The sequence below is a fragment of the Tympanuchus pallidicinctus genome, unplaced genomic scaffold (assembly GCF_026119805.1).
Source record: "Tympanuchus pallidicinctus isolate F22 unplaced genomic scaffold, pur_lepc_1.0 scaffold8, whole genome shotgun sequence".
NCBI classification, from domain to species: domain Eukaryota; kingdom Metazoa; phylum Chordata; class Aves; order Galliformes; family Phasianidae; genus Tympanuchus; species Tympanuchus pallidicinctus.
In genome coordinates this window covers 13,489,892-13,498,431 of record NW_026294802.1, presented here as the reverse complement: position 1 = coordinate 13,498,431, position 8,540 = coordinate 13,489,892, and the positions used below count along the sequence as shown (strand labels likewise).

The 8,540-nt window shown below is 48.2% G+C and overlaps 2 protein-coding genes across 2 annotated transcripts; one reads left to right on the top strand and one right to left on the bottom strand.

Moving 5' to 3' along the window:
- Positions 1-859: 859 nt before the first annotated feature.
- POLR2F (RNA polymerase II, I and III subunit F) lies at positions 860-4,471 on the bottom strand. The gene is made up of 5 exons (XM_052668309.1): positions 4,346-4,471; positions 4,138-4,207; positions 3,927-4,057; positions 2,346-2,417; positions 860-1,049 (listed from the first exon to the last, which is right to left on the bottom strand). Exons 1-5 carry the CDS (start codon positions 4,363-4,365, stop codon positions 959-961), a joined length of 384 nt encoding a protein of 127 aa, XP_052524269.1. The 5' UTR covers positions 4,366-4,471; the 3' UTR covers positions 860-958.
- A 28-nt stretch (positions 4,472-4,499) lies between these two features.
- On the top strand, positions 4,500-8,149 carry CUNH22orf23 (chromosome unknown C22orf23 homolog). The gene is made up of 6 exons (XM_052668311.1): positions 4,500-4,605; positions 4,773-4,835; positions 5,724-5,909; positions 6,677-6,811; positions 7,345-7,445; positions 7,767-8,149. The coding sequence occupies exons 1-6, from the start codon at positions 4,527-4,529 to the stop codon at positions 7,869-7,871; spliced, it is 669 nt and encodes a 222-aa protein (XP_052524271.1). The 5' UTR covers positions 4,500-4,526; the 3' UTR covers positions 7,872-8,149.
- The last annotated feature ends 391 nt before the right edge of the window (positions 8,150-8,540 follow it).

The window sequence follows — 8,540 nt, the reverse complement described above, 5'->3', positions numbered from 1 at the left end:
AGACACGAAAACCAAGCAGTAGCTGGCTGGAAGCCCTCCCAGATTTTAATGCATCCACCTAACTTTTTGATTTCAGCAAGGGGCTGCATTTTTCTTTTCCTTGCACATCAGAAGTGAGAATGAAGGGACCTTAATGGGAAAAATCACCAATCTGTCATCACGCTACAGATTACAGAAAAGGACTCCAGAATTTAACTATTGCTGTGCCACTGCAAGAGCTTCTGGTGTTCATGTAAGTGAGATGCCTTGAGAGAACCCATGCACAAAGGACCACCAGCTCCACTGTACAGCAGAGAACAGCAGCACGAGTGGCAAGAGTGGCAATTTAACCTACAACTGCTGAGCTAGTATGGCTGTCACTGGCGACTGTGCTTCCGGCTGGGGCAGTGCCACTGAAAGGGGATCCCCATCACTGATAAGCAGCAGGAGCAGGGAAACAATAGGTGATTTGATGAGAGCTGCTCTGCGATACTCCTGAGAAGACCCACAGCCAGCACTGGCCAGAGAGGAAATTGGAGGTTTCCACAGCAACCTGCTCAGGGCACAAAGGCCCAACTGTCTAAGGAGAAGGAATGGAAGTGTCTCAGCGCTCCTGTTTTAAGAAGGGCTGGAATCTTTCTGAAGCCAAAGTACCTGCAAGATCACTTCTGTACAACGGCCCTTTAATTGGCTGTTGGTCCTATAACCAGGGAGGAGCTGTGGTGGAGGCAGTTACTGTACTCTTTACCCCAGATAAAACGTATGGGCTGCTCAGTTGGAAAAAAGGCTGCAATGAAAGCATAGTGCTTGACTCGCTAGTATTAATAAATAGGGCCCATGCAGACTGACACAGAATGAAATGGTAACAACCAAGTCAGCATACAGGAGAAAGAATTTATAATTTATTTATACAAATATAAACAAAAATAGAAACATCTGCTGGAGAAGGAAAGAATCAAAAGCAACAGCCAGAGGCCGATCAGTCTGTGATAATTAGCTCATCCACACCCCAGTCCTCATAGCTCCCATCAGGCAGGTAACGGCGGATGATGATAGGAATCTTGCGTGCTCTGGAGGGAGGAGAGAGAGGTGAATAGAAATGCCACAGCCTTCACTATGCCATTTCAGCAGGCAATGGCACTGCTGACTTCAGGAAGCTCATGGTAGACCTATGTAGTACCGGTGATTTGGAAAGTCTCAACAAAATTCTCCCTTGTAGGTGCAAAGCACTGAGCATCTTAAGTCTCGGAACAATCAAAGACTGACAGGAACACAGCATCTGCTAACAGCAGTTCCAATTGGAAAGCAAGAAAGCACTGAATACAATTTGACTTAGTGGAAGCAGATTTAAGAGCAAAACATAATTAGATGGTCCAGAATCTAACCAGAGGATCAGGTTCAGAACCATATCAGACCTGAAAAGTAACAGAGTGCTTTAATGATCACATCCAGAGCTGCTGTTTTTCCAAAAGCAGCTTCCTCATGCCAAGAATTGCAATTTAATTCTGTCACAGCACAGGATGCCACTGTATTTTGTGTCATACCCTGACTGCTTTCTAGAATACACACTCAGGTGGTGACCTGAACCAACTTAGGCTGAACTTGGGAGATCTGACTGGAACACAACCCATAGAGGTTTTGGCAACGATAAAGGGAGCTGTAATAGATATAAAGTCTGCAAAAGCAACTGCAATGCTCTGAGCAGAGGGACAAATCAATTCAAGAACGGGAATTAGTAAGTAAAATAATCCAGTTACTCTGGTGAAGGATACCTGCCTGTGACACAGTAATCTGCTGACCATACTGGCAAAACGTGGGCTACTCTGCTGTGGGCCTCTAAGTAGTGATTCAGAAACTACATGTTCAGTGACAGAAGAGGAATCTCTCCGTAAGCAAGAGGTGCATTTCCTGCTAGCACAATAAGCCAAGTATCAAAGGGTGCAGTGAAACAACATTCTTATCAGTCTCCACATCACCAAGCTGACCCTAATTTTGTTTATTTAAGCCAGCAATTCATTTGAACACAGGTCTGCTCAGAAGGCTGCTTCAAATAGATTCCTTTCAGGGAATTAAATTGATTCCTTACGGGGATCTTGGGTTCTCATCATAGAAACGGCTGATATACAAGAGGTCAGAGCACTGCTCATCATTAGGAGTTTGCAAGAACTCCTGGGATTGAAGTGAGCAGCTGTGGAGAAGGTGCAAGGTGGGAAAGCAGAAGTCAACTGCAATATTCCCTGTTGATAATGAAAAAGAAGGTTGTCTTGGAATAAAATGCATGGAATAAGTTGCTAAGTGCTGAGATAAGCAGAGGATTGCTTGCTTTACAGAAAACAATACATACACTGCCAAAGGCTGGGACTTACTTGAGTTCTTTCATGGCAATCAGCAACGGGTCTGTCTCTCCTTCCAATTCCACCATCACAGGTGCACACATCCTGGGACAAACATCAACAACCATTTGAGAGAACACAGGAAGAATGCACAGAAAGACAGAAGGGACAGCTAAGCACACAACTGCATACTGCACTCTTATCCACTCTGGGAAGAAGGTTTTCCCCAAGCAGCTATGGACTGAGTTTTCTTTTGAATGTTCCTAATCCACCCCTCATCCTCTGCTAATCAGCTGGGACTTGAGTGCTGGTCAGATCCACACCTGTCTAGTCTCACTTTGCTGTACTTAAACATGAAAATAAGAGTAGGTCTATAAAAATAAAGAGTTGAAACACTATAAAATGGGCATCTGACTTGCTCACATCTTCAAGGCTTTCTTCAAAGGACAATGAAGGGTTAGATTTACGATGCACTCTATCTCTAGAGGGAAAAAAAAATGCATTTTGATAAGGGCTGTAACAGTAGAGCAAGCACAGTTGACAACTATCTGTCTCAGGTAGCAGCAGAAGCAACAGAAATTCACGTTATGTGTGTGTAAGGCCACTGGGGGGCTGCTGCTGGCCTAGAGTCAACACCATAAGCAGAACATGGAAGTGAAACAGACCAGGCACCAGTGTTTTGGATGAAACGTCTGGCACTGGCCCATTTCATCTCTTCCATTCTTTTGGCCTACCACCAGTTGAAAGAACACACACAGAATACCTTTCTGGAGTAATAACCGGGCAAAGAATAGCTCAGCAAAGCGACCATTAAGCAAAGATCATTTAGAAGCTCATCAGTCAGATCAGCATAATTTTCAGGGTGGATGCAGCTAAGATAAACTCAGAAAACTCCTTTCAGCACAATTTCAACACAGTCCAATAATCTCACCTACAGGGCACTTAAAAAAAAAATATATATATCACAAAACTTTCTGGCATGCAATATTAAAACAGATCTGGTCAGGTAAAAGGAAAAATTTGAGGGGAGCTAGCCTTAACAGTACTTAAAAGAGAATTTAAATGTTATTACTATTAGAAGTGATGCTTCACTATTCCAAATACTTAGCAAATGTACAGTTTGCCACAGTAAAATCATACGCTTCAAACTTCAGGTTATGCCATTCCTAGAGTTTTTACAGCCTTGTGATAACAATTAATGATATTATACAGTATCCCTTCCTCAAAACTGAAATCTGTAAAAGTAGTTCCGAGCCTCCCAGCTCATGCTGGCTGCCTTATGAAAGGCAGAAACCAGAATCACAATGCCACATTACCCACTCTGTTTGCCTGTGACCTCCAAGCTCATTAGAGCATGTGAGCATCTTGTTTTATAGGTACAAAACCCACAGTGTCAGCTGGGGTGAGACTCAGAATTCACATGTGACTAACAGCTTGCAGTATTGCTTTTCGCTGTTGACAGAGATGGTGATTCCCAAGCTCAACTGCCAGGCAAAGGATCACATGAGGTTTTAGGAAGAAAGGAAAGAGCTTTAACAGGGAGAGACGTTAGAAGAACGCAGTCCTACAATAGGGATGTGTAGGGATGGCCGGGATACAGATAAGAATACTCACGCAATTTGGAGGGCACGCGTGCCCAGAACTCTGGCTCGCTCGTACTTGGTCATGTAGGGGGTGGTGATGCGCTTCTGGTTCGCTGCCTGTCGCTCTCCGGAGGGGAGGATTTCCACGTTCTCCTGTCCCTCCTGGGAAAAGCACAGCACCGTTAGAGGTCGACTGAAAGCCCAGCAGCAGGCCAGCCGGCCGGGTTCTGCAGAGCACCCACCTCCTCTACGTTCTCCAGATCATCCAGCCCCTCGTCTTCCTCCACATCATCGAAGTCATCCCCATCAAAGCTGCGGGAGAGAGGCAAGCACACATCGCACAATGCGCCAAGGCCGAGGGACAGGACCCAGGCCTGGGCTTAGTGTTGAAGCCGGCGGTAGGCCCAGGCCTTGATCCCAGCCCTCACACCGCCCCAGCCCCGCTCTCACTTGTCCTCGTTGTCCGACATCTTGCTCCCTTTCTCCCCGGCGGAAGTACGATTCACTTCCGGTCGCCCGACACGTGACGCAACGTTTTCCGGAAGTAGCCCGGCGGCGCCGTTGCCGCGGAGACGGGACGCCGTTCTGCCCGCCCCGATCTCAGCTGCTTCTCCCAACGTCGCCACCAACCATGGCCTCGTCGACGGGAAGGAGATCAGCGGGAAGAGGCAGAGCCCGGTACAGCCCCGAGACCCGGGAGGTGCTGAGAGGTAACGGGTTTTGCGGGAGGGAGGGAAGGCCCCGGGAACGCGGGGAAGGTTGCAATGTGGAGCAGTCTGGTAAGTGCGTTTCCCCCCAGGCTGGCTTCTGTCCTGGGCGCTGTGGGGCCCGGGGAGCCCATTGGGCTGTGTGGTGACACGTAGCTGCTGTTTTTTAGCCCTGATGGAGGAGTCGAAGCTGACGAGTTTCCAGAGGCGATGCCTGATGGACTGCCTGAGGCGTGAGTGGTGCCCATCTGCAGCTCCTTCCCCAGCACTGCGGTGAATGGCTTCTGCTGCTTGCACTGAGGGATGGCATTCACCTTCTGCTTGGTTGGGGGGATGCGTCCTGTTCTCTCCATGTTTCTTGTGGGTGCTCATTGAGATGTCCTCAAGGGACTTGATGTGATGGTGTGAGGTTTCTGTGGAACCAGGATTCGCAGCCTGGAAGGTCACCCGCGTCCTGGGCCGCATCAAAAGAAGGGTGGCAAGAAGGGCGAAGGGAGGTGACTGTCACCTTCTGCTCTGCCCTTGTAAGACCCCATCTGGAGTTCTGTGTCCAGGCCTGGGGCCCCTAACACAAGAAGGATATGGAGCTGTTGGAATGGGTCCAGAGGAAAGCCACAAGGATGCTCAGAGGGCTGGAGCACCTATCCTGTGAAGACAGGCTTGGGGAGCTGTTTTGGCAGGCAGAAGAGAAGGCTCTGGGGAGACCTCACTGCAGCCTTCCAGTACTTGAGGGAAGCTTACAAGAAAGATGGAGACAGACTTTTTACACTGTATAATGGTGATAGGACAGGGGGGAATGGCTTTAAACTAAAAGAGGGGAAATTTGGTTTAGGTATTGGGAAGAAATTCTTCACTGGGCGGTGAGGTGCTGGCACAGGCTGCCTAGAGAAGCTGTGGGCACCCCATCCCTGGAGGTGCTGAAGGCCAAATTGGATGGCCCTGGGCAGCTTGACCTGGTGGATGGAAGACCTACCAATGACAGGGGCTTGGAACTGGGTGGTCTCTAAGGTCCCTTCCAACTTAAGCCATTCTATGATTTTATGATCTTCTGCTGGCAGTAGGCTGGGGCCACTTGCTCAGACTCCTCTGTCTGACATCAGTATGTTGGGTTTGTTCTCTAGGGGGAGATTCTCTGCCCCTCCAGTGCCACCCCACCTCCAGCCAAGAACCAGTGCCCTCACCTCCTGCTTCCTTCCCACCATGCCATCAGCCAAGCAAGCTGTCAGCTAAACCCCATCTTCGGCCTGCTGAGGTCTGCCGGGCAGGAGATGCCTACACCCGAGAGAAATTCAAGCCACAGGCAAGGCGTAAGTAAGCAAGCATTGCAGATAAATAAATTGTGCTGCCCAGTTCTTCTCTTTCGCTTGTGTCTAACACTTCAGCACCCTTAGGGAGTGTATGGGAACTGCTGAGCCACAGACTGAACCTCTGATTGATCACCTGAGGTGAGCAATGAGTCAGCCACAGGAGCACAGTTGAAGGCAATTCACCTGTGCTGCCGGAAGGGGTGGAGCCTGGCTCCATCTCTCCTAGACCTAATTAAGAGCTGGCTACCAGGGGGAAAGGATCTCTTCTGGAGATCCACTTTGCTGGAGTTTTTTAAGTGAGCCCAGAATACACGTAAGCTTTCTATCTATTCTCTTTTTGTTATCGTAATCTGCTTTGCCCAACTCTCTTGTTTATTTTGTAATTATAGCATCTTAATGTTCATTGATTATACAGGGAGTATTCTTAATTATTCTTTAAGCTTTCTTCTTCAAAGATGCTTAAAAAAGAGGCCTCTGAGGGAGCGCCTGCTGCAAATGCTCACAGAGTTCTGCCTGCTGACTATGGGGACAGTCACCTATAACCTTGTGTAGCAAGAGTGTACTATATAATTTTCTACCTTGTAAACATGGGTGGAACTTCAGAGGTCAGATTGGTTAGCCCTTTACTATGTGTAGCATGGTTCAGTCTGGGGCTGCACCATCACTTACATCATGCTTTCTCTGCCATTAGCAGCAAAGCAGGGCAGGCAGCTCCTTGCTGAGGGGACACACTGCTAACAATTCATTTTTATCCATGGCGTTCACAGGAGATTTGGAAAAGGAGAAGCAGAGGCTCCAAAATATCTTAGCAACTGGGAAGGATGTGGTGGAGCACCGAGCAAAACAGAAACTGGTTCAGACAAAGGAAGAGGAGATGCCTGAGCTTGACCGCTTTGAAGAACGTATGTCTCTGTGTGATCTGGAGGAAGGCACAGGGGTGGCCTGGGCCTGTTTACTTTGACTCCAAGATCAGTGCAGTCACAGAAGTAGAGCTTAAATGCAGAGCAGGATTTTAGCAGTGGTGTACTTTGGCTTGCAGAGTATTCTGGGATAACGCAGCTCTGGCCTATCTGTCTCTGTACATGAATCTCCTATGTATGTGAGCACTTCAGCCAGCTCTTCCTTAACCAGGGCAGCACAGATTGACAGCAGCCTAATAATGAGAATTGCCTGTACAAATTGTCTATTACAAAGAAAAGCGGGATGTGGAAGGGAGCTGTGCAGGGGAGAAGGGCTTCCACAAAAATGTAAGGGACTGTCAGAGTGTTTTGGTGGCCTGGGCAAGATGTGTAGGTATCAGAATAGATACCATTCCTGTCTTGTGGGGCCACTGTTCCAGCAGAACTAGGGCTTGAGGCCTCACAGCCAGATGGAAAGGTGTTTTCTTGCCTTTTGGCTGGATCCTGTTTCCACAGTGTTTTCTCTTGTCTGTCAGTGGTGAATGAAGTTCGGGAGAGGAGGGAGTTTCTGGCAGAGATGGAAGCCCTAGGACAGGGCAAGAAGTATCAGGGAATTATCTTCACTGAAATCTCACAGGTATGTAAGATTCTTGGCAACAATGGTCCCACACTGTGCCTTGAGGGCATCACCCATGTCAGAATCTTTCAAGCAGTCTCCCTCTGACAGCCAAGGGGGAAATAGGTGGGGAGAGTTTGCTTTTGCAGCTAAAAGCAGGCATGAGTTTGAGAAATCAGGTAGTGTGATTTTCAGCCTTTCTTTCCACATCTACATGTAACTTCATCAGGGAAGGAGAACCTTTGTTCCTGGAGCTGACAAAAGAAAAAAGGAGAGGGGAAAAAAAAAACAAACTACTACTCCTGGCATTTTCACTCAGCCCTTCCCCTTTGTGCTTCACAGAAAATACGGGAGATGGAGATCATTGACAAGAAGAGAAGTGAGGAAGTGAAAGAGATCGTGACAAAAGACTTTCCTAGTGGGAACAAATCTGGTGTCCTCGACTAGGCAAGGGAAAAAACACAAGTGCAGTTTGTTCCCAACTCTTCTCCCAGGCCCTGGGCATTGGTGTCTCAAGGCCTGTGCCTTGCCCATCTCCTTGTGGTTCCCCTGAAGAGGGGGCAGTGTGACCTGTTGCCTAAAGCCAGAAGGCAGGAACGATTTGCACACAGCTTGTAATAGAAGCAAGCTGCTATAAATCCTCCCCATGCTCTGGATCCCTTCACACTTTACAACCTTAAATAGATGAAAACACAGTAGCAGCTATTAAAGCACAACAAAGAAGAGTCTCCTTCTGAGTCTGCATTGTTTCAGAGTACAGCACTCTGCACAGCTGAAAACATCACCCCTTCTCCTCCATCTACCCAGAGGCAGAGGTTTATGGTGGCAGTACACTGCAAACACATCACCACCCACATCTACAACCCACTCCAGTCCACGTGAGCCTGGGAATGGCTGTGTTGACACATGTGAGGAGGAAGATGCAGTCGCCTGGCCTTGCACAAATGTGAGCCTCCAACATTATTGCAGGTCAGCATGACTGCATCAGCAGACTTCTCAGCAGCAGCTGAACTGGGCAGGCGCTCAGGAACACAGCTGCAGCATGGGGGGTTGGGGAGAGGGGATTTCAGCCTGGAGCATGTTGATCTTTGCAGCAGGCTTGCTGTGGTTTTTTGG

Excerpts from the sequence above, each read along its gene's own strand:
- POLR2F (XM_052668309.1), bottom strand. The coding sequence starts at position 4,365 with ATGTCGGACAACGAGGACAA. Across the intron at positions 4,208-4,345 it reads ATGTCGGACAACGAGGACAA|CTTTGATGGGGATGACTTCG; the intron begins GTGAGAGCGGGG and ends TCTCTCCCGCAG. Across the intron at positions 1,050-2,345 it reads ATTGCCATGAAAGAACTCAA|AGCACGCAAGATTCCTATCA; the intron begins GTAAGTCCCAGC and ends TCCTCCCTCCAG.
- CUNH22orf23 (XM_052668311.1), top strand. The coding sequence starts at position 4,527 with ATGGCCTCGTCGACGGGAAGGAGATCAGCGGGAAGAGGCAGAGCCCGG. Across the intron at positions 4,836-5,723 it reads CCTGATGGACTGCCTGAGGC|GGGGAGATTCTCTGCCCCTC; the intron begins GTGAGTGGTGCC and ends TTTGTTCTCTAG. Across the intron at positions 6,812-7,344 it reads GCTTGACCGCTTTGAAGAAC|TGGTGAATGAAGTTCGGGAG; the intron begins GTATGTCTCTGT and ends CTTGTCTGTCAG.